The 24,488-nt window shown below is 37.5% G+C and overlaps 1 protein-coding gene across 2 annotated transcripts in view; it reads left to right on the top strand.

Moving 5' to 3' along the window:
• Positions 1–24,488, top strand: part of PIBF1 (progesterone immunomodulatory binding factor 1) — a 119,148-nt gene that overhangs the window by 3,508 nt on the left and 91,152 nt on the right. For both annotated transcript variants that reach the window (XM_074153248.1, XM_074153238.1), the window contains 5 exons: positions 2,384–2,582; positions 8,654–8,773; positions 16,736–16,869; positions 18,897–19,005; positions 21,815–21,996. In XM_074153248.1, the coding sequence (XP_074009349.1) occupies positions 2,384–2,582; positions 8,654–8,773; positions 16,736–16,869; positions 18,897–19,005; positions 21,815–21,996 (744 nt within the window). The remainder of the gene's footprint in view (positions 1–2,383; positions 2,583–8,653; positions 8,774–16,735; positions 16,870–18,896; positions 19,006–21,814; positions 21,997–24,488) is intronic.

Raw genomic sequence — 24,488 nt, 5'->3', positions numbered from 1 at the left:
GGATGTGACTAATTCAAATATTCTGTAGTAAGGCTGGAACAGATTTAGTGATGTGAAGCCAGACCTGAGATTAGTTATAGCAAAGTCTTTCACCTAAGAGCAGCTGACTGTCAGAAAAATGTCTGTCATTCCGTATGCTTATTTGCACTGGGGTGGAATATTTTTATGTTGGCCATACTTGAGTTATCTGAGAAGTGGGCAGTAAAAAAAGTACTGATGCGTGAACTGTTATTAATAGGCATAAAAAAGTTGAACTACTTTTCTTTCCCCGGTCTTTTCATTAGTTTTCCTGTCTGTCTTTTACCTCACTTTTCATCCCCGTTTAACAGAATTGTACACCAGAATGTCTTGTGTGACTGCTTTGCTGACTTGGGGTTTTCTTTCGTCTTTGTGAAACAAGTAGGGCAGGCATTGCTGTGTAATACTAGCTAGCATTTTTAATGTTGCTCTGTGGTGAGTTGACTCTGGCTAGATGCCACCAAAGCCTCACTCGCCTATCACTTGCCTCCTCAGCTGGACAGGGGAGAGAAAATAAAAGGGAAGGCTTACAGGTTGAGATAAGGACAGAGATCACTCAGCAATTACCATCACAGGCAAAACAGACTCAACTTGGGGAAAATTAACTTAATTTATTGCCAGTCAAATCAGAGTAGAGTAATGAGAAAACAAAAACAAATCTTAAAACACTTTCCTCCCACCCTTCTCTCCTTCCCGGGCTCAACTTCAGTCCTGATTGTCTCTATTTCTTCCCTGCCCAGTGGTGCAGGAGGATGGGGAATGGGGGTTGTGGTCAGTTCATCATACATTGTTTCTGCCACTCCTTACTCCTCAGGGGGATGACTCCACACTCTTCTCTTGCTCCAGTGTGGGATCCCTCCCACAGGAGGCAGTCCTCCACAAACTTCTCCAACATGAGTCCTTCCCAAGCCCTCACGGGCTACAGTTCTTCACGAACTGCTCCAGTGTGGATCCCGTTAGGAACAGGCTGTTCTAGTGTGGGTCCCCCACAGGATCACAAGTCCTGCCAGCAAACCTGCTCCAGTGTGGTCTCCCCTCTGCATGGGTCCACAGGCCCTGCCAGGAGCCTGCTCCAGCGTGGGCTTCCCACAGGGCCACAGCCTCCTTCAGGCATCCAGCTGGTCTGACATGGGGTCCTCCATGGATTGCAGGTGGATATCTGCTCCTCTGTGAACCTCCATGGGCTGCAGGGGCACAGCCTGCCTCACCATGGTCTTCACCACAGGCTGCAGGGGAATCTCTGCTCCAGCACCTGGAGCATCTCCTCTGTCTCCTTCTTCACTGACTTTAGTGTCCACATGACTGTTTCTCTCATGTATTCTCATTCCTCTCTCTGCTGTTTTTACCCATCTTTTTACCCGTTCTTAAATATGTTATCCCAGAGGCGCTACCACTGTCACTAATTGGCTTGGCCTTGGCCAGCAGCAGGTCTGTCTTGGAGCTGGCTGGCATCGGCTCTACTGGACATAGGGGAAGCTTCTAGCAGCTTCTCACAGAAGCCACCCCTGTTGCCCATTTTCCCCCCTCCCCTGCTACTAAAATTTTGCCATGCAAACCCAGTACACTTTTTAAATAATGTAGGAGTTACTGCGTTTCGAAGGATGACTTCATTTGAATGTGTTTTCAAGAGTTACAGCTAAAACTTCCCAAAAAGGAGGTCAGTTGCTTTGATTTAAATAGAGATGATAAAAGTGTTTATTTTAAGTGATGTGCAGTTTCTCTTGCTGTATAATAACTTGTCCCTGGTGATAATAGCAATGATGGTGTTTTAAGGCTGGAAATAAGGTTGCTTTTTTAAGGGTAGTGGTGTTTGGGTTTTGTTTGGGTGTGTTTTGTTGTTGGTTGTTTTGGTTTTTGTTGTTTTTTTTTTTAAAAGAACCCCAACTTTGTATGTTACACTGGGTAGAAAATGGGGGGTTCTATGTGGAATAGGCCATAAGCATGTATATGCTGAAACTTGGCAGGACACATACTGAAGTTGTTATTGCTTTATTTGGTAATTGACTAGTACTTTGGGGTTTGTGTGGAAATATATTTTGGTTTTTCATGGTTTTAACCTTTTAATTGGTAAATTAAGACTTAATTTATAAATTCAAGTTGTCATATGCAGAGATTAGTCGTCACTTCTTAAGACTCAGCTTTGCGTTGTCAATGACTACAAAGTTCCTGACTTTTTATGTATAATCTGTCTGATATGATGGTGTAACCCTGGTGGTATAAGCTCCTGTGCTAATTAACTGATATCTCTGTAAATTTTCTCCTCTACAAAATGGGCATAACTCACTTCCTTGCCAGGGTATTGTGAAGGTTTGTGACTTGTGTTACTCACTACTTAATGTCTTCTGTTCTCAAATCAATCTTGAAGAAAACATCAGGCTCTAATGAAACAAGAAATGGAAACTATTTTATTGAGACAGAAGCAACTGGAGGAAACAAATCATCAGTTAAGGGAGAGGGCCGGAGATATCCGTCGTAGCTTGCGAGATTTGGAATTAACGGATGATTGCTATGAGAAGCTAAAGTCTCTTCCTGAAGATCAGCTTTCTATCCCTGAATATGTTTCTGTGAGTATTGATTTTTTTTTTTTTTTAAATGGTTTTAAGATATAGCTGTGTCCTGAGTCTAGCTGGGGTGGAGTTTACGTTCTTCATAGCAGCCTGAATCTTGCTGTGTTTTGGATTTGTGGCTAAAACAGTGTTGGTAACACACCAGTGTTTTGGCCATTGCTGGACAGTGCTTGCACAGCATCAAGGCTTTCTCTTTTCCACACTCTGCCTTCCCCTGTGCCCCGTGAGCAGGGTAGGGTTGCTCATAAGATTGAGAGGGAACACAACTGACTTAAATTGGCCAAATGAATATTCCATGGCACCTAACGTCATGCTTAGCAATATAAACTGGACATAGAGATTGGGGCCAGTGGGCAGGTTGCTACCAAGGTGATTATTGATCAGAAACTGGCTGGGCATCAGTTTGTCTGTGGGAGGTGGTGAGTGACTGTCTGTGCTTGGCTGCTTTTTTTTTTTTTTTAATCCATCTTTCCTTCACTTATTAAACTGTTGAGAAAACTCAACACCTGAATTTTCTTGGTTTTGTTCTTCCCACTTTGTCCTGCTCCCACTGGAGGCAGCGAGTGAGTGGCTCTATAGGTGCTTGGCTGCTGGCCAGGGTCAGCCCACCACAAGCTGTAAATTGGTTTGTTTTTTTCTTTAGAAAAAAAGGGATGTGCATATAGTAGAAGCCAGTCCACACTGCTAGAATTCTTATTCTTCCCCAACTAGAAATGAAAAACCTTTGGAGGCAGATGTACTTCTGGATCAGTCCATTTTGACTAGATTCCAGTAAAGAGAACCTTTTAATCCTAGACTCCAATGGCTTAAAGAGACTAGAACTGCTGATGTATTTTAAGAGGGTGAAGCAAATGGGGTATTAAGAGTAAATGGTGGGCACACTTTGATGATATGAAATACAGCAAGCTGAAAATAGGAATTTGAAACTTGGCTTGCCAGAACCACAAATTGAGATAGCTCTTGTAAACATCCTTTACCTTTCCCTCATGCTTTCTATCTGGCCTTTTTCTACTTGACTGAATGCAGGAGATAAAGCACACCTGACAGTGTGCTTTAAGACTAATTTTCTTGATTTAAGAAATTTGTTAATTATGGCTTATGGATAGATGGAGAGGTAGGGGATGCTCTGCTTGCAATAAAAGGACAATGTCTTCACAGACTGTGGGACATGTCCAGAGCATCCTGGCTCTCTTCTGACAATGAAGAGGATTTAGACATGTAAACTTTACTTCACCAAAGTACTTATCTATATTATAATCTATGTATCATTGTACTTATCTATAGAGCTAGTTATTAAGGAAGCTGTAAATAATGTAATGTTATAAAGCTCAGTGCATTTGTTGAGGTATAAATGCTGCACGAATGAGTTGTCTTGCTAGATGACAGTCACAGTATACTGTGCTCTAGATACATATAGAGAAGTAAAACTTGTCATTCTTATCTGAAGGATGTTCTTGGAACATCTTTTCAAAAGTTCCAAAACTTGGACTTTTGAAATTACTAGAAAAATATTAAGGCTTTAAGCAATAAACAAGAACACTTAGCTTGGGGCTTATTAAATTACTACACCCTAGCTGTCTACTGTACCCATTGCCCTCTACAGAAGTATTTGGCAGTTTTTTGTTGATTCCTGTGCCACCGTGGTCGACAAAGCAGATTTTTAGCACAAACTGAAATCCATGTCAGCTTGCTTGAAACTGGTGTTCAGGAAGCTCCAGGGCTTCAGGAGTTGATTGATAGTCAGTACAAAAGACTGCGTAGCTGGTACAGGACAGATACAAGGTGTTAGTAACTTTGCCAGCTGCTTTAAGTGAAACTGTCATAGCATAACTGGAGTGCCTAAATTGCATTTGTGAGTAGAAAGGGACTCTAAAGATGTGAAGTGGGAGACAGGAGTAACAGCCACTTTCTACCCCTGATCTAACTTTTTTTTTCCTCTTCCATTCAGCAGTAAATGCTGCTTTTGTCTGTGATTCAAATTCTACTGCTTATGTGTTCAGTGAAGCCCCTTTCCTCTTTACACATCACTTTTTACTTCTGAAGTCATCCTTTTTTTGCCAAATTATTTTATTTTTTTTCCTTCCCCCTTGGAGAAGATGTCCTAAAGATATACTGCAGTAAGATGTTTTCTGCTGCGTCCCTCAACTTACTTTGGCAATGGCGTCAGTGTGAACTTGAGAGTATCAGTTAAGCTCGGTGATTATTTATCATTACTTTGAGTTATTCAACTGATACAGATGCTGGGAGGCTACAGAACTGTTTTGCATATCCTATCTGTGCATCCATTTGGTTTCTGAAGGCTAGGAAAAGCATATTGAAGGGAAAAAGTAATTTTTTTCTGATGCTGTTTTCTGCTTTGCTTACCTAAGGAAGAATTGTGCATTTTTGAAGCAGATAAAAATTCTGGCTCCAGATTTATATGCAGACTAATAGTATAGTCTACTGATATTAGGGAAGAATTCTCTTTGGTGAGAAAGAGTTCTGCTTAGAAAATTTGAGCAGACATTTCCAGACTCTTTTTTTTTTTTTTTTTTTTCTTTTTATCAATTGTAAAATATTGCCTTTCACTTCTAGCCTGGAGAATTGTATGTGTTCATAATGCTCACACTTTTTTTTGAAAGCTGGTATACTGGACAAACAGCAGGAGGTGCTTAAATACAAATTTTGTATATAGAGATACTGCAAGTTTAAAATACTAGAATTAAAACAAATGTGAGGTGTTTTTCACTGTTCTTCCACAAAGGGGTGCAATAGTGACATGTTGGAGCAAAGACTAGGCGATGTTTAATGTTGCTGATGATGAGAAATGCAAAATGATGTTTTAAGCATCTTTCTCTTAAAATCATACTTTTTTTGTTTTAAACTTATATGTAAAACTTTTGATTATTTTTTTAACCATTTATAAGAATGATTTCTTTAGAAACAGTATATGTAAATTATTAAGCACTTCGGGTCTTTGAACTGGTGCTTGGCAGCTGAGTCACTGAATTTGTTTGGTAAAGTGGAACTCTTACATACTCTCCTTTAAAAATTTTTACCAAGTTGTTTAAAACTGACATTTAAAGACATATCTGCAAATTCTGTTTGATGCAATTATAATCACCATGTCTTTCACTGGCATTGTTTTGCGAAATACAGCTTAGTTGCTCTTTGTTTAAGAAGGCCATTAACTGATGCAACCACTCTCACATAACTTCATTTAACAGAAGGCAGCTTTCTCTTCCTCTGCACCCACCCATTTTTAGCTTAACTCCAGTAAAGTGGTGGGCACGTGCTGAGAGTTTTTTAAAAATTGCCTAGAAAGTGGTAACTTTTTCCTTAGAGCACATGTATATAAATTTATAGTTTTTAAGATATGCAGTGCTTTGTGAAATCCCATTACAGTATTTTTTGTTTCTGCTATATTGATTTGGCAATATAGCAGTGTGTGCTTTGACTGCTGAGTTACATGAATGTTTATTGGCCATCAAGCAAGCGAAGCAACAATATCAGTTGAACTTCTGCTAGAACCTTCTCCTCATCTGCTGCACTTATTTGCACTTTCTTATTACCATGGATTGATCTTTTCTTGGGAAGGCTGTGCAGCTATGTTTATGCTTGATACCTGTGTCATCTTGGTTTGATACCAAGTAATCTGGTTTAGGGTTGTTGTGGTTTGGGAAGTAAATGAGGTGTTACGGCGTAAGTCAGTTTTCCTAGGGAAATCACAGTAAAAATACAAGAACTTAAGGGAGAAGCTTTAAGTTTAGAAAGTTTAAGTTTAAAAAAAGCCGCAATGCTTTAAATAGTTACCGATTAGTGACAGTCAAGGTTATTATTTAAGAAAAAAAAAATAAAAAATTTTGTAATCACTTTTTTTGGGGAAAAAATGAGGACTTGATTGAAATTCAGTTGCTTGGTTTCAGATGTAATCGGACAAGTTCTTAAAGAATCCAGATAGACAAAAAGGGTAGTCAGCGGAAGCTGTAGTTAAGAGACTAAAATTGTACTTACTCACTGCTTTGCATGCACACTTCTAAAGTTGGGTTTTTTCCTAAGGAAGTTGATGAAGCTTGTTGCAGTTCAGAAGTTAGAGTCCATAAAACTAACTTCACAAGCCCATTAGAAACAATGTGATTTTAGAGATGGATGTAAAAAAACTCCTTAAATATTGAAGGAATAGAATACTGCAAGAGAAAAATAGTAATGAAGCAGTTAAACAAAACAATAATATGTAGTTAGTTCAGTTCCCAGAATAGAAAGACAATTTATAGTTTTAAGTGTAGCATCTGACGGTTCAATTTATCATTTGGAATTTTCAGAACATGAACAAAAAAATTATCATACCTTAGTTTGGGTTTAATTGAATTGTAGTTTTAACAACCATCCTTAATTTTGTTCATTTTATGTGTAAACTCAGACATAATGAATTGAGAATCCCTCATTACCATCTTAAAAAATAAAAAAAAATAGCAACTGTATTTTGGGAAATCATATTTTTCAATAAAAAGTAACTTTTAAATTAATAGCATATACCCTGTTTTAGCTTGTGTTTGTTTTGCATCTAAAGGTAAGGATGAAAAGTGGAGCTCTTGTTGAGTACAACAAATTCAAACTACGGCAACTTTTAACACGCATAGTTATTTGGAAAAACTTGAAAACAAAAACTAAAAAAACCCCACCCCTTTTTAGAAAACTTCACTTTTCTGCCTTAATGCTAATCTTCCACTCATGTTGCACACTTGTTTATTGTATAAAGCAAACTACACCTATGTTTACATCACAAATTTCCATGACTTCTGTGTTTTTTTAGAATTGTATGCTGTCAGTTATATGGAATATACCTGGAACTTTTCTTTGTCTTCTGCTGTTTACAGGTAGCAAAACAGAGACCTGTCTTCCTTCTGCATGGAAGTGGACTACAGCTTGCTCTTGAATGCTTACTTTATCTGTGCTTTCTTGCTTGTATTTCTTCTTTAATCATATATCAAACATAGTGCTAATGATGGGGGTTATGGAATAGCTTTTGCATGAAAATAGTGCTTAATTATCTATTCTTTTCTTTTCATCCCCCGAAACAAACATTTTAAGGTATCAAGTTAATCTGGTAGTAATAACCTCTGTGTACGTGTGTGTGGGTGTATATCAAAAAACCTCTTTCTTCTTTGTTTTGTCTCTGTTTTTTTACTACTGGCTCTGTGGTTTTACTACTGTGTTTTCTAGTATTTTTTTCTTGTTTAGTGGAAATGTTCTGGAAAAGTTTAGTGGATCTGAGACTTACTTGTCTGAGACTATGCCTGTGACTGGAGTGGAGGAAGAGAGAGGAGTATGCGTTAGAGTTGTTTGGTTTTATTTATTTTTTTTTTTACATCTTTTTACAAGGCCTTTTTAGTGTTAATTTAACAGAGTCGAGTCTTTCAGAGGCTTAGTTGCATGATGCAGCTGAACCCGTATAGCAACGTGTTACTGCTGAAAGTGTGTGTGTGGGGGGGGTGTACATCACGATTCTTCCTGGTTATGTGCTGTTCCCGCTTCCTGTGCTTGCTCTTGCATTTTTCTTGGTGCAGATTCAGCACACTGAACTGGCAGAAAACAAAACTAATCTCTCTCCATTTCTACACACCCCATAAAAATTTATATTGGCTTGAGGGAAGTTAGCAAGTTAAGTTGGTTTATTGCTAAATAGGCTTTTTTTTTTTTTTAACACTGTTAATCAGATAGGCTCTAGAGTCGGCACAAGTAAGGGAATGGGACCTTGTGGTCCATTAGCAGCTGCGTTTTTTAATTGGGCAGCCTGACTGGGAGCTGCCTTAGTTGAACAGAAATGTGTAGGTTTACCTTTACTCCCCTTGTTTTTTATTCAGTGCCAAACACAGATTCTTTCCTAGCTGCTGCTGTCAAACGCTAAGGAAAGACACCATCTTTGCTTTAACATTTACCACTACCACCAGCCTTCCCAGCCCCAACCAGGTTCCTGGTATGCACTAAAAATCATTTGGTGAATTATTGTCATAAAATGTTGAGCTGATTTGGTTTTGGGATTGTAGTTTTGCTAGTCTGAATTTTGAATATATATCTTGTTCTTCTAGATCCGATTCTATGAAGTAGTCCATTCCTTAAGAAAAGAGCTAAGTGATCTACAGATGAAAAAGGGGAGCCTAACAGAAGAACTAAGTGGGTACAAATCCCAACTGAAGTGTCTGACAGAGGTCTGTGTGGCTTAATTATCTCAATTAAGAAACTATGTAAATAGAGAATGAGTTTTTCACTATATATATATGTCATTATTCATGTATAAGATATAAAAGCTTTTTTTCTCTATAAAAATTACTTTGAGGAGGAGGAGGGAGGGAGGGAAAGGGGATATGTGCTATATATGTCCTTGCATAACAGCTAACTTTACGTTATGGCTACCCTGTAAGATTTGTTCATGAGATGGTTCAGGGTAGACTCTTAGCAGCCATGTTGTGCTTTCTGAGGGCAAGGTTCAAGACTGGGAAGCTGAGATAGGAGATGCATCCAGCGGTAGTTGAAGACACAATGATGGCTCAGTGTATAGTTTGAGATGATCGTGTCTTGGTAGTAATTTGCTTTATCTTTTGTTTTAATGATATAAAAAGGCATCTTTTAAGAATTCTTTGGAGTTATATCTTCTCTGTTATGGTTTGCAACTTTTTATGTTTTAATTTTCCTATTTATTTCCATACTAAAAGATAATTTGTTTTCAGGTAAGGTATAAATGTCAGAAGTAGAGAAACAAATTATCTAAATATATTTAATTTTTACTTTCAAAGAGCAAAGCTGTTGAAACAGTATGAGAATAATACTGTTTTTAAGGTATTTGTTTATATTCATAGTATTCTTACTATGTTGCCCTTGTCTCTTTTACTACTTCTGAAATTATTCTGTTACCTCATCTTTTTTCCTTGAAATTTACTTACGAAGTAATCGAGTGTAAAGAGATATTAATTATACAGGATTATCTTGTGAAATTCATATTCTTTTCGTTTTTCTTTTTGATTGAATTAGAAAAAGTAGTCAATAAAATTTGTGTATTTATGTGCTTGAGAATTTTTGTGTCATCATCTCTGGTCATAGCTGAGATTAAATTAATCCTGTTAACTTTGATGTACATGAGCATTTTCCGTCATTGTACTTTTTATGTGCTCTGATTTAATAAAATTCTACAGGAGGATTTCAGCATTCTGAGGTTTGACTGACATCTATGTTAATTTTTTTGCTGCAGCAATTTAACAAGGTAGTAGATCAATAATTAAAGTTGTGCTAGGAACAATTTTCTTGGTACATTGACCTTTCTTTAATATTGAAACTTCTAATTTTTTTCTTTTTATGCCACATGGTGGCAGTATCCACCTTTCCCAGTGATTTATTTTTTGAAGTTTGCTTCTTTTCTTTTGATGCTGATGAGAAAGCACTAGAATGTTGCCTGTGTTGAACTGAAGTGGTTCTTTGAATGTTTATAACCTGTTCGCATGATCATGCTTAAAAGGAGAGGCAACTCATGAGATTTAATAACTTGTTTAAAAAAATAAATTAGTGAAGAGATCCAGATGGTGAAATGTCACAAGAAAAAAAAAAAAGGCTTACAGTTGTTAATAAAAATATATTCCTTAGAATTCTCGAGTTTCAGATCCATATGCACAAAAAACCACCAACCCTCAAACCCAGGTCTTCACCCAGTTGGTTATTCATAGGGAAGACGCGTTTTGCCTGTTTAATGAAATGTGACCTGATAGGAGCTATTTTATGTATAGAAAGACTTAAGAGTCTCTGTATTTTGCTTCTGGCGAGTTCAGATTTGACCTGGTGACTTGATGAGTGTCACTAAAACAGGGTACATCAAGCTGTTTCAGTTAGTAAGAGGAGCATCATCAATAGGTGAGGGTACTTTAGAATCTTTAATACACTTAGTACACTAAAGCTAACATACCTAGGCATCTTTTGCAGTTTATAAAGAAGTGGTTTCAAAGTGTACTGTTGGGGTAGCTTATTTATTGGAGCTCCTTTGATAAGTCAAGCGTTTTTGCAAGGAAGTTTATCAGTAGGAAATAAAACACACTTTCATTCAGAGTCTTAAGCTCTTATATTCTTTTTTTACTGTTTTTGTGGTATTCCATAATCCTTTATTTCCAGCTACCTAGTTGCAGGAGTTCCTTGCCTGTTATTTAGTAACTTATATTCTTCAAATCCTTTTTCTGGTTTCCCATCCAAAATTTCTTAAGTTTTAAATTTTTCTTCAGCAGTTGCAATATTCTTGCTCTCTTCATAGTTTATCAACAAAGTGTTTGTTCTGGGTTTAAAATTTATTTAAGAAACTACTAATACAGACCTTTAAAATATAGTCATCAGTGAAGTTAAGACAATTGCTTTTTTCTCCCCCTTCCCCCCCTACCCCCCCTCACCCCAAGAGAATAAACCACATCCTACAATAAGCATTCATTTTTTCTACTATTGCAAATAATTAAGGCTCTTCCTAATGAGTTTCAACATGTTTTTTTTCCTCTTTGTGGAACATGGAAAGGAACTAAAAGACATACTTATTCAAAACTCTTTCTATTAACTACTAATGGATTGGGGGAGGAGGATTTTGCTGGCTTTTCTGGTTGGTCATGGCTGACAAACTAGGTTTGAGTAAGTTTTGTACCTGTAGATATTCACCCAGAATAAAGTAATGAGAAATATGAATTAGATATAGATTTAGAGGGAAGTCTATCTAGCCAATGAAGACTTGAGAAAGTTTAAAGGAAAATCCAAAGTTGTTCAATGTGTTGAGCCAGCTCTAGGAAAACTTAAATGTGAAATGAATTCTTCAAATAAGACAACCATTGCCTACCATCAGGTGTCTTATTTTGTGACAAGATGGCTGTAGTTCTTTAATTTGGTTAAAGGAAATGAGCTCTATCTTTACTGTTCTTGTTTTGGAGTGTGAATGGAAGACAGATTATTTAATTTTTTCTCTTCTCATAAGCCTTTATATACTGTTTTGTGGGAAAGCAAAGCAGTATAGTTCCATTCTCTGAACGCTATCATTAAGAGTGGATACAGCTGAGTATCGTTTATATAAAATCAGGTCTTCAAATCTACTAAATCTTTTTTGCTACATGCTGCACAACACATCTAGCCTGACAAAAGTTAGTGCAGTGTCCTGTTATTGTGGCCTCTCAGCTGACTGAGTTTATAAGCATCCAGCTGTACCAGCTAGGAAGCTTGGTTGTGTTAAAATTGAATTGTCATTGTAGCCTTGTAGAAACTTATTTTCCAAGACTCAAGAAATCCACATGTTCTTTACCTCCAGGCAATTTCTTAATTCATTTGTATTAGAAAACTTTTTATTTCTGACTTCAGGGCATAAAAGACATCTTTCAAATGTTTGTCACCTGTATTTGTACTCTAGGTATATGAAACTATATATTTTGTTGTTGTTGCTCAGAAGGAGCAGAAGGTCCTAAGTGTGTATCAGCCTCTGTTAGCACTCATTTCACTCTTATATGCTGAGCAGTAAGACCACTAAAACTACTATTTTGTGACAAAGTTCTTTTGTTGATTGTCTGCTGCTGCTCTGAGTTAGCACATAATCAAAGCCTGCTGAATCTGTAATACAGACCCAGTAGGGTGGGGAGCTGCTTCTTACAACTGGTAGCAGAGAACAGTGTGTGAGGACTGATTTCTAGCACTGGAACATAATCTGATAAACACAGCCAATGTCAAAAATCTTTGTCACTGCTTTGTGTTTTTACAGTGGTCGGTATAAATGGTTCTGCAGTACCACCACTAAGTTAATGGCTCTCTGTACACAATTATTGTATCTGTGATTTAGGCCAGTGCAGTTCCTCTGATTCTAGGTGTAGCAGCAGCAGACTGGGGCGGGAGGGGTGGAAGTGGTAAGAGAGATGTTCTTGTATTGCAGTGCTGAGTGATCTGTTACCAAATATATAGTACGGACTTATTTCAGTTCTTCTTTTACAGTGCTCAGTACTTCAAATACAAATAATATCGGCACCACCACCTTTGGAAGTACAAATAGAGAAAGTCCAGCTATAGTGTTGTATTACCAGGAGCTTCCCAGAAGCAAAATCAGCTTCTGATGTGTGTGTTCCCATGATGAACATCAGTGTACTATTTTCAGAGTTGTTTGCTTCCAAAGTGGCTAGAACCTTCCCTCAAACAGATGTAATTTACTACTTGGGTGTTTCTTTCAGGGCTGGGAGACAGTCTGAGAAGGAAATTCTGCTTTTCTTTGTAGCTCTAGAAGATTAAGTATTGCTTCTTCTGGCTATGAGTTTCTTGGCAATGTCTTCCTGGAATTTGCTCTTGATACAGTTTTATCGGGGCTTCCTTTTTTTAGTTATTTTTTCCTGTTAAGTTGCCTTCAGGACTTGCAATCACATTTATAGTATGACAGTTATCTAAAAGCTATGGTTAGCCTAAAGACAAAGCTGGATCTATGTAGTACAAAGATCTCTTCTAAGACCTCGTCTCTGAATTGGGATTAGTAGCTGTCAGGCTTTGCTACACATACCTAACAATTTTCTCTGTGATAATGTTTCCCAGCTGTAGGAAAAACATTTCTATAGTCTTCAAAGAATGAACTAAGCTATTGCACTCAAAGGTTCAGTTGGCACTAGATGTGTCTGAATGTTGTAAAATTGAGGTTACTGTTGCTACTCCAGAAGAACTGCTTTCCCTAAGATTTCTTCTGAAGTTTGCACATCTGTAATTAAAGACTCTACTCTAGAACCCTTCTCCACACCCCTGACACCAATTCTTTCAAGCAGTACTTTGATTACTTGGTTTTTGTGTCTGCCTAGAAAAAACAGATGGGGCCTCAGTCTTAGGTGAGGTGTGTGCCTTCTTTCCTTCATTGTTGTTCATACTGATCTTGTTAAGGGAAAAAAAAGCTGTAGGTACTGCCGCGAGTGTGGTGTTTGTTCATATTTATATGTATTGGTAGAAAAATATTCTACCAATAACTATTAATTTGGGGCAGCAGTTACAACATTTCTGAGACTCAAGAAAACATATTTATCTATAAAAGTCCCCCTTTCTATCCAGTGTCTTTCTATCTCTTTTGATATATAGCTATGGATTGTATAGATTGCTAGTTGTTGTTCAGGAGGATCAAATGGCTTAATTCTAGTCTTGAATGCAATGATCTCAAGGATCCTTTTCACCTGAGACTATTTCATTGAAGGTTCTCATCAGCTCAGATGCAGAGAAAAAAAAAAAAAAGATAAAGCTTTTCAACTGCAAAGATCTTAAAATCAGTTCAGGGTATATGGACATTGTTATAAACTAAATTAACTTCATCACATGCAAAGCAAGGGTTATTTTTCCTAAGCACAGGCAACTTAATTGTATGTCTTTAAGATGTATTGCTGTAGAATTCCAGAAGCCTGTGTATCTGCTACTTGGAGATATGCTTACCGTATAGGATTTTTTGCGTGTTGGCTTGTAGACTGCTTATTAGCTTGCTTTGTCACATTTTTTCCTGTGATTAAAATGCAGCTTTGACACCTAGAAGATTAGGTAGTTGGAAAACAGTGATCTATGCAGTAGAATTAGTATTCAAGAATTATAGTACATCTTTTAAAAACAAACAAAATAAACCAACCCCCCTTTCTTTAATTATCTGTTTAACAGTTTGATAATTTAAATATGTCACAGAATCACCTAGGTTGGAAGGGACCCTTTAAGATCATCTAGTCCAACCAATGAAGAAAAAAAAAAAAAAAAAAACCACACACACACAACACACCACACACACCCCACCACACCACCCAACACTAATCCATATCCCCGAGCACCATGTCAGCTCCTCTCTTGAATACCTCCAGGGATGGTGCCTCAACCATCTCCCTGGGCAGCCCATTCCAATGCCTGATAACCCTTTCAGTAAAGAAATATTTCCTAATATCTAACCTGAACTTCCCCTGGCGTAACTTGAGGCCATTTCCTTTTGTCCTATCGCCTGTGACTTGGGAGAAGAGATCGACTCCCGCCTCTCTACAACCTCCTTTCAGGTAGCTGTAGAGAGCGAGGTGGTCTCCCCTCAGTCTCCTTTTCTCTAGGCTGAACAATCCCAGCTCCCTCAGTCTTTCCTCATAAGACTTACTCTCCAGACCCCTCACCAGCTTCGTTGCCCTTCTCTGGACCTGCTCCAGCACCTCAATGTCTTTCCTGTGGTAGGGGGCCCAAAACTGGACGCAGTACTCAAGGTGGGGTCTCACCAGTGCCAAGTACAGGGGGACGATCACCTCTCGGGTCCTACTTACCACACTGTTCTTGATACAGGCCAGGATGCTGTTGGCCTTTTTGGCCACCTGGGCACACTGCTGGCTCATGTTCAGCCGACAGTCGACCAACACCCCCAGGTCCTTTTCTGCCAGGCAGCTCTCCAGCCACTCTGCCCCAAGCCTGTAGCATTGCCTGGGGTTGTTGTGACCCAAGTGCAGGACCCGGCACTTGGCCTTATTGAACCTCATCCCGTTGGTCTCAGCCCATCCAGCCAGCCTGTCTAGATCCCTCTGCAAAGCCTCTCTACCCTCCAGCAGATCAACACTCCCACCCAACTTGGTGTCATCTGCAAATTTGCTGAGGGTGCATTCGATCCCCTCGTCCAGATCATTGATAAAGATGTTGAAGAGAACCGGCCCCAGTACCGAGCCCTGTGGGACACCACTCGTGACCGGTCACCAACTGGACTTCTTGTCCAATATGTCTCTTCCAAATATGTCTTGGTATTGCTTTTGAAAAGAAGAATTTAACTTCCCTCCCCTTCCCTGGAGTTGTTACTGTTACATAACATGAACAACTTATTTGTTTAAATAAAATTCAAAACCTAATTTAGGTCTCTGGTATTAGAAAGAACTGATTTTGTAGATATTGAATTGTTCTGTTAATTTGTGCTTTGGAGTTGTTTATGACAAATTTGTCCAAAGGTTAACCAATTTAATTTTGTACTTTGGGTAGTTGTCTTCTAGCTGCTAAATGTGTAATACTGTAGGAGCTTCAATAACCCACTCTGTGAACAGTGTATGAGTTCCAGCATGGTATTAGCAGTAGAACGGCACAGGATATCCACAGAGGAATTGTATCCAAATTTAATCTTGCAATTTGCACTTAACTTTTAAGTGCCCTTGCTGCCATTTCCTAATGCAAGATGAGTCATGTTTGCACTGTATAGCAGGGTACTTCCGCCTGTATCTTACGTATTTGAAGCTCTAGCTGACTTGTAGACTAAACCTTTAAAAACAGCGGACGGAGGCTTTACCGTTATTATAATGTCACCTTTATAAATGATGGCAAGTTAATTGCCTAAAGAAGAAAGTGTTCTGTAGTGTTAATTTGCTTAATCCATTAATTAGGGTAAACATAAAAATAAGCCATATATACCAGTATGCTAGGATTAATAACAATCAAGTCCTTAGATGACATATTCTTAATGATATGCCATCCAAAATCTTAGGAAAACTTTTAGTGCTGTAATTTTGTGATTGTGATCTAATGGGATTTTAGTGCGAGCGAAAATTACTAGGTTTACGAAATATAAAATGAAAGTTCCCATAGTAGTTTCTCAAAGTATATATGGAGGAAGAAGAAGGAAGAATAGAAGTTAATGCTGATAGATCAGTAAATAAGCACCTTTTCTCTTTTTCTTTTGTTTTTTCTTCTTCCACTGTAGCTTTGGATTATATGCTTCAGCAAACATAAGTTACCAGATACTCCTAAATTGTAACTGGCTGAAGTTTTTCATATGATGACAGAAGTTCCCAAACTTTCTGAAGGACTGATCCTGTTTCTTTATTTCAAATGCACCAGCAAGTATCTTCACAAGGAAACTTGTTTGACAATTGTTATAAAGGTGTAGAACACCAGCTGTATGTATGAGGGTACTGTTCTTTGAAATTGTGCTAATGGACATATGTTAGAAAAAATACATACATTAATCAACAGTTTAGAATGAGATAAAAATAAGTTGAGTATCAGTATAGCTGGTTACTTTGCGATGTGTTCTAGATTTCCGAATACTGAGACAAATGAAAATACTACGGCTTGAATATTCATAAGAGGTCATCACAAAACTTGGTTGGTGATTGTTTTAAATAAATATCAGTGTAGTTGTGATCATTTCAAAATGTCTTATCTTCTAGAGCTATGAAGAAGAGAGGAGGAATCGGTCAGAGCTTGAGGTTAGATGCCAGCGTTTAACATTGGAACTGGCTGATACCAAGCAGATGATTCAGCAAGGTGATTATAGACAAGAGAACTACGATAAAGTAAAAAGGTAGGTATCTCTATAGTTTTAAGTGTTCTACTAACATACAAAGGTTAATAGATAAACGTCAACCTTGATTGACTAGAGTTTTTAATTTGATTTTTGGCTTATGCACACCACAGATTTTTCATTACCTCAATCCACTAACAGTTCAATTATCTGCTGTAGTATATTGCAGCCTAAGATGAACAACACTTTGAAATCTGATACATCAAATTACCTTCCTACAAGTTTATATTTAGGTATTTACTGTGTTTTCAGAAGGGTCTACCAGTCTCATTGCAACTAAAGAAGTGGGAGCTGTTGGTATCAAGCATCTTAGAACAAGTACTCTTTTTTTTTTTTTTTTTTTCCTAGTTTAAAAGCAATGATCTAACAAAAGGCCCTGTGCTCTACTGTGTGGTGCCTACACAGTGAATTAAGAGGGTAGAACTTTGGGAATTAATATTTATCAACTTAAGATATCCTTGTAACCATAAATTTGAAAGGGCTGTTATGAGCACTTTGTCAGAGAATTTTAGTATTACCTTAGTGAATTGGTTTAACTGCAGGGTCCCTTTTCATTTTTAAAATACAGATTTTAGAGTTCTAGCCTATACTTTGAATGCCCATCTCATAAGCAACAATTGCAAAATAGTGACTACGTTCATGGGCGTATATTTCACAGTCCAGCTCCCAAATTGCTTTTTCAGTGTGCTTGCAAGTACAAGAAATCTGGCCTTTGGCACATTTGTTAGGAAATAGATTTAAAAAATGGGGATTATGAATAGCAAATACCCTGTCAGCTCCTTAGTCGCTCATACTGAATGAACTCAGGCACAGTTACTGACACAAATGACTTTGCCAGTAAGTTATTTGAAGGAAGTCTGTCTTCTTTATAACTGTTCACAGCTATATGTACTGAAACAACTTTGGAATCTACTTGGAAGCTTGTTGCAAATAGGATGGATTGATGCTATGGTTTGCTTCCCATGTGCGACTGCATCTTAATAAGTGGATTGTAATAACTTTCATGTGAATGGCCCCAGTGTTTAACAGTGTACATTTAAAATAGTCTTGAGCTTAAAAAGGCATGAATGAACGTGCCAAAACTATATTTGAGAGAGTAGGTTGTATTCATCTGGGTAGGCACAGACGAAGGGGAGGGGAGAGCCCTGTTGGCATGACTGCATGAGGATATTTGGGAGCATTGCAGGAGTTAATCACTTCCAGGCTCGTTTCTGCCTTTAAAAATGCTATGTCAAATCTTCTAGGTCTGGTGTATTACAAGTTATCTCAGTTTTAAAGCTATGTTGTGCTTAATATAAAACTGGTTAGCTTTTTTCCAAACTGCAAGTTCATACTGGCTCATTCATTGCTCTGTTCTGACAGGGTCAGATAGAGTGGAGACAGAACTGCTGCTTTGTGCATATGGGAAGCACTCTTATTCAGGACACCAACATAACTTTTGCAGCTGTATCATGTATATTTTAAACATGAGAAGAGTAGTACAACCCTCTGTGGTATCAAGGGACTGTATGCAAGGGAGAGTAGCAACTAAGAACAAGTATACGTTACTTCCTATTTGATTAGGAAGATGGGAATTAAGTTGCTTTAGTTTTTCCTCCAACTTCAGTTTCTGCAAAAGATTCAAGAGAATGTCATGGGAAATAGCATCAAAAGCTTGATAGAACTAAAAGGATGGATGAGGGTACTTGCAGTTCATTGCTAGAGGAGAAATGTATAGCCTGAAGTTACACTAAAGAAGAATAATCAGAGGAGGATGAAATAATTTAGGGTAGGAATTCAGGATTGTTGTATTATAATTTAGGATTATTTTTTAAATACTTAGAAACGAAGAAATTTTTTTTCATAAAATAAGATACTGTTGCAGGTGTTAATAACTAAAAAAGGTAAGATTATCACTAATTTGCCTATGAGTAACTGGTTTGAAGAAGTCAATGCCATGAACTGAAAGAAGGCAGAGAAATTACAAATGCATAGGAATTTTGTTCATTACACTTTATGCATCTAATATTTTCACTTTATTTTAACAGTGAACGTGATGTATTTGAACATGAATTGTCAGAACTCAGAAGAAAATACGAAATATTAGAGGTGTCACACAAAGCACAAGCTAAAGAAAGAAATGACTTATCAAAAGAGGTAAACATAAAGGTCTTATTTCAGTAATTGTCTGTTTCTTCACTTCGGGAATTTGATTCTTTGTCTAATCAAGTCTGTCAGGATCATGGAATAATTTGGATTAGAATGGTCCTCAGGAGACCAGCTGCTCGAACCCTTCCATGCAGTGCAGAGCCAAGTCTGGTTGCTTAGGGCTTTGTCAAGTTTTGAATGTCTCCAAGGATGGAGATTCCACAGCCTTTGTGGACAACCTGTTCCAGTGTTTGTCCACACTCTTTGTGAAAAAGGTTTTGTAAAATCTAATCAGAGTTGTTTCAGGTTTTTTCTTTTGCCTCTTGTCCTGTCACTATGCACTTCCAAGAGTCTGGCTCTTTCTATCTGTTCCAATTAGATAGATGAAGATAAAAATAAGACTTTCCCTATCCAGATTTCTATTTTCAAGGCTGAAGAAAAGCCTGTTCCTCTCAACCCCTTGTACATCACATGCTACGTACAGTCTGTGACCATCTTAGTAGAGCTCTTCTGGTCTTGGTCCAGTATGTTAATGTATGCCTTTATGGGGAACACAGAATGGGACATGGCACACCAAATACAGTCTCACAAGTACTGAATACAGAATAATAATCTTCAGCCTATTGGCTGCATTGTTGCTAATACAGCCTAGTAGGCACTTGGCCTTTGCTGTCAGGGCACACTTCTGGCTCATGTTTAGTTTGTTCAACTCATATTTGCCTAGCTAATCCATATTATCCAGTTTATATTGTCATTCGCTAGTTATCAGATGGTTTGTAGCTCAGTGCAACTTTAATGCAAAAGTAAGTCTTTTTTTAAGCTGTGTTTCTGAAATCTTTCTAGAAAACACTAAAATGAATAGAGAAATAATCGGTTGGCTGTTCTGAATTAATTTGTAAATTTATTTTTCAATGTGATATGGAAGGGGCACTGTATGAAGAAAGTTTTTCTTGAGTTCTGTACTGGCCCAGGCAACAATCAAATGGAGGATCTATGTGTGTTAACAATTTGTCTGCTGGGTAAATGAGACCCATTACACCTGAGAGAATTCAGGGGAGATTATGTTTCTTAATGTCTCTGTATAACAGTGTTACAGATAAAATAGTGGCTATAACAACCACTTTAAAGTAGTACTCCTCTGCCTGATTTTACAGGTAGCCATAGAGATACTCTGAAACACTACGGAAGAAACTGAGTTTCTATTAGAAAATATCTTTTATATTTTCCTCTCTTCTATCAGTCTGAAGGCTTTGTAAGGCTGTTTATTAATCAGTGTTCTAGCATTGTAAGACGACATCAAAATGCAGGTTTGTTCTCAGCAAATAACAATGGCAAAAAAAGTCAGGCACATTGTGTTTGTGTGTATGCATCAAGTACTGCAGTGTAGCAGCAGCAATGGCTTTTTTTCATGAACTTTATACTTAATTAATCTGAGAGGGAATAAAAGCAGCACTATGTTAAACTAAAATACCACTTCCGGCTGTGTGATTACTTGAATCTCCTGGAATGTCTGTGGTGGTTTTTGTGTATGCTGGTACAGTATCACAAATTATGGATTGGAAGAGCATACAATTGTAAGTGTTTGCACAGTATTTGTTCCAGGGGAGGAGTTGGAGGGGTAGTAACTCCTAGTTCATATAGTAATCCATGATGTCTGTGTTTATTGTGAATATATGTTTAACTTGTTACTTGGAGAGAGGGGCCACTTGTGTTTTTTTCTTGAATAAAACAAAGTATAGGACCGGCATTTATACCTCGCCCTCTGTGATGCTCAGCGAGCAGGCAGAGGGAGAGAAGGAGCTTTTTTTTTTTTGTATGAATTTTCTGCTGTTTAACTAGTTACACTCAAGTCAAAGACATGGAGCATCCCTTAAATGACCTTTAGTCCTTTTATGACTCAGGAAGAGTGAATTCTATCTAAAACATGTCAATGATGTCCTTATAGTTTTGGGGGACTTATTTCTGATGTTATTAATTTATCATTCTTTGAACTTGGCCTGTGGCATCCTCAGGAGCTTAAATAGCAAAATTATTTAAGGTGATAAAACTGCATTTTGCTATGATGAGTAATGAGTTGGGCCACTCTGCACCAGTGCCGTTATGCTCTGTGGCTGTTCTCTGACACTGTTCACCTCAAAGAGATGGAATCTACTCTCTCCCACACCGTTCTTTTCTTGGAGTAGTCAAGATGACTGATCTGGTGATTGGGAAGGCTGTTAGAGACTTGCAAGATACTCATGTTTCTACTTTAGCATCAGTTCAGCCTTCTGTAGCAACATCGTGCTAAATAAAAGTCGAAACAAGGCATGCAGAACCTTCTTTGTCCTTGGTGCTAGCTTGAAACATTACCTTGTCCGCAGTAATTGTGATATACTTCAGCCCCAGAACTAACAGTTTTACTATTTCTTTATGGAGCAATAATCACTCAGGTGCCCTTAAACTTCTCACTTCTGTTTCTGAGAATTTTGTAGCCAGTATGATGACAGGTTGGCACCAAGACTTGACATTCAGTTGAGTTGATTGTTTTATGCTATCACTATTCAATACTATTTAGATACTGAAGTAGATTAAGGGGCACTCTTTTCCAGGTGCCGATTACCAGAAATAAATAATGAAAACTAATAAAATTATAATTTTATGAACGTCTTCTTTCAGCATAAAGTTTCGCCAACTTATGTTAAACATAAGTGTAAATAGAGGTTTTTGGTTCAGGTGATTTCACAGAAGAGAGTTAAAATGAAATCAAAAGTATGTGTACATAGGTTAAATACTTATCTTGAAATTCCTGTTAAAGTGTTCTTTTTAATGCCTTTTATAGCTGGCAACCATACAACAATCCCTTAACTTGTTGCAAAAAGATAAAGATTATCTTAATCGCCAGAACATGGAGCTTAGTGTTCGCTGTGCACATGAGGAAGATCGTCTTGAAAGACTTCAGATTCAGCTAGAGGATGCCAAAAAATCTAGGGAAGAAATGTATGAAAAATATGTTGCATCCAGGTAAGTTACTGTGTGTTCATTTCTATCAGTAGACAAGTTAGTTAACTGTTTTCCCTTGTTTCTTGCACAAATCCTGTTTTATTAAAAAAAACTTAACTTTCAGAAAGCTAGTCCATATTTGTGTAACTAGAAACAGAACACTTCTGTTGGGTTTTAATGTGTATCACAAAATTTTTTTAAACCTTTGATATAAGATCGTAGCAGTGAAGATGTCAGTATTAAAAGTTTATGGCAACTGTTCCCTTAGGTGTGTATAGAAAGAGAGCTAACTGTAGTTAATTACAAAAGAGAAAAAACTCTTTAAATTGCGTATGTTACATATCTCCACCCCCCTGCCCTAAATTACATTTATTAAAAACAGGAGTGTCTGAAAGACAATATCAATTATTATTGCAGAATAAAATATATTTAATTTTCACAAATGTTTAAAATAGGATATAGTATGTTTCATATCAGCTGTTAGAGCTATCAGTCTTTCATATCTCAAGTTTGAATGGATTCTGTAAATGTAGCCTTGAGAAATAAATTGATCTTTGTATGCTATTTGCAGTGGTAAATACTGTCAAATCATTATGCTATTTTAATTGGTATAGATACTATGTACATATGGGATGTTGAACAGGAAACACTATGCTGTTCAGCTACATGTCTTGCTACATATGTAATGCTATACTATAAAATTTCAAGCCGTATTTAGGTTTTTCTTCTTCAGAATTCAAGGTTATCCATTTCATGTTATTTCCCTACATCTAGATGCAAAAAAAACCCCGTTTCAATATACCATTTCAATATATATCCCAAAATTGCATGAAATATTTGCCTGTATGTACTTCATTAGTACTTAGTACTGTCCTTAAAAAAACACCTGTATATGGAATGAATGAGCTTAGAGTATGAAATAGGTTCATCTTCTCTTCAACTGCTTCCTTCTGTTTGAATTGAGAAGACAGAACTGCAAAAAGCATCTATAAATCTCGTGTCCTTGTAAAACTAAGATGAAATATACTAATGTGACTCTCTTGTAATGCAACTTTGAAATACAAATTGTTATCTAAATGGAAATGGAAGAGCACTCTACTGAAATTATCAGCCGTGGAATTCCAGCCCATATTGCTTATCATCAGAAGTGTTTTTAATGCTGTTTTTCCTTTCAATGCAGTCACTTAAACGTTTTTGTGTTTTTGTTTTTTAAATTTGTTTTACATGTGTATATCTCAGAACTTTGTTCACCTGGAACTTCTGCATTTTAAGTATGTTTTTAAGACTTGCTTTTAAATGGGGTTTTAAAAAATCATGTAGGTCTGAGCAGTCTTCCTCTAGAAATACTCTTGTAAGCAGTGACTCTTGTAGATAGATTTTTATTTCTAGAAAATCACTGTGAAATCCTTATCCTGTAATAATGATGTAGCGGCACTTTTACAGAGCTGTCTCCATTTGAGGAACCTGGAAAGAGATGTATGTTTCTTGCCTCTACCACAGTTTGGGATACTGTGCTACCCTGCCTCACTGTTGTCTGGGATATCGGAGGTCTCTTGCATTTTGATACCAACTAAAGAGAAGTTCTGTGACTCTTACTTTGCCTTTAGAGATCTTGATAGTGTCATTGAGATTCTGTACTGTTACCAAATCCCTCTCTTGACATCTGTGGTATTGGTGACTCTCTTCATGATGCTAATTTTCATAGGACAGATATTAACTGTGATGAATAATGCAGGTACGTCTGCTCTCCTCTAGAGACCGTTACTGTCTTTCATAGGGACAATAAAGCATAGCAGAGAGGACAGTGTAGTGTATTGAGCAGCATGTGTAGGACTGCACTGCCACTTGGGCAGCCTAGGTTGTATTGAAGATTCTGCTGCTGTTCTGCTGATGAACTTTGAATAAGTCATTTCATAGTGTAAAAATGTAATGTGAAATGTAAAAATGTTCATGTAAGATTTCTTTTGTAAAATGGGGGTAATAGTATCCTTCTGTAAAGTGCTTTAAAACCTGCATGTGATCTGCAATAGTGGAGAAGCTGTCCCTTCTTTATATTTTTCCATGCACACGTACACACTTTGTGTGCATCTTGTGAGACTGCATCCCATAGTGAGGGTTCCTGTCAATTCAGCAGTTTAAACCATCCATCTCTCAGGTCAAATATCTATGGTATTAGGTTTCTTAGAGAGCTGTACAGAGTCTTGTTTATTTGTCAGATAAATTAGAGAGGTACAAAAGTAGAGCAGGAGAAGACTATACCAACTAATGGACATTCTACAGGCCTCAGGGCTACATCAGTTTGGATAATAAGCTTCTATTTGCTACCTTTTGAAGCATTTGAGGCTTTTTAATGCTCACTTTACATCTGGATCTCTTGGTTGCTGTAGTTCAGGAATGAAGATGATGAGAACAAACCCCAAGTATCTTTTTTTAGGAGTGAAGAGTAATTTACCTTCTGGTCACCATCAGAACTGCTGGCATTGGGGTACTGTAGTTAGAAAATCACAGACTTT

The sequence above is a fragment of the Numenius arquata genome, chromosome 1, assembly GCF_964106895.1.
Source record: "Numenius arquata chromosome 1, bNumArq3.hap1.1, whole genome shotgun sequence".
NCBI lineage: Eukaryota > Metazoa > Chordata > Aves > Charadriiformes > Scolopacidae > Numenius > Numenius arquata.
The sequence above is the reverse complement of the archived record's forward strand: the minus strand, read 5'-3'. Positions and strand labels throughout refer to the sequence as shown.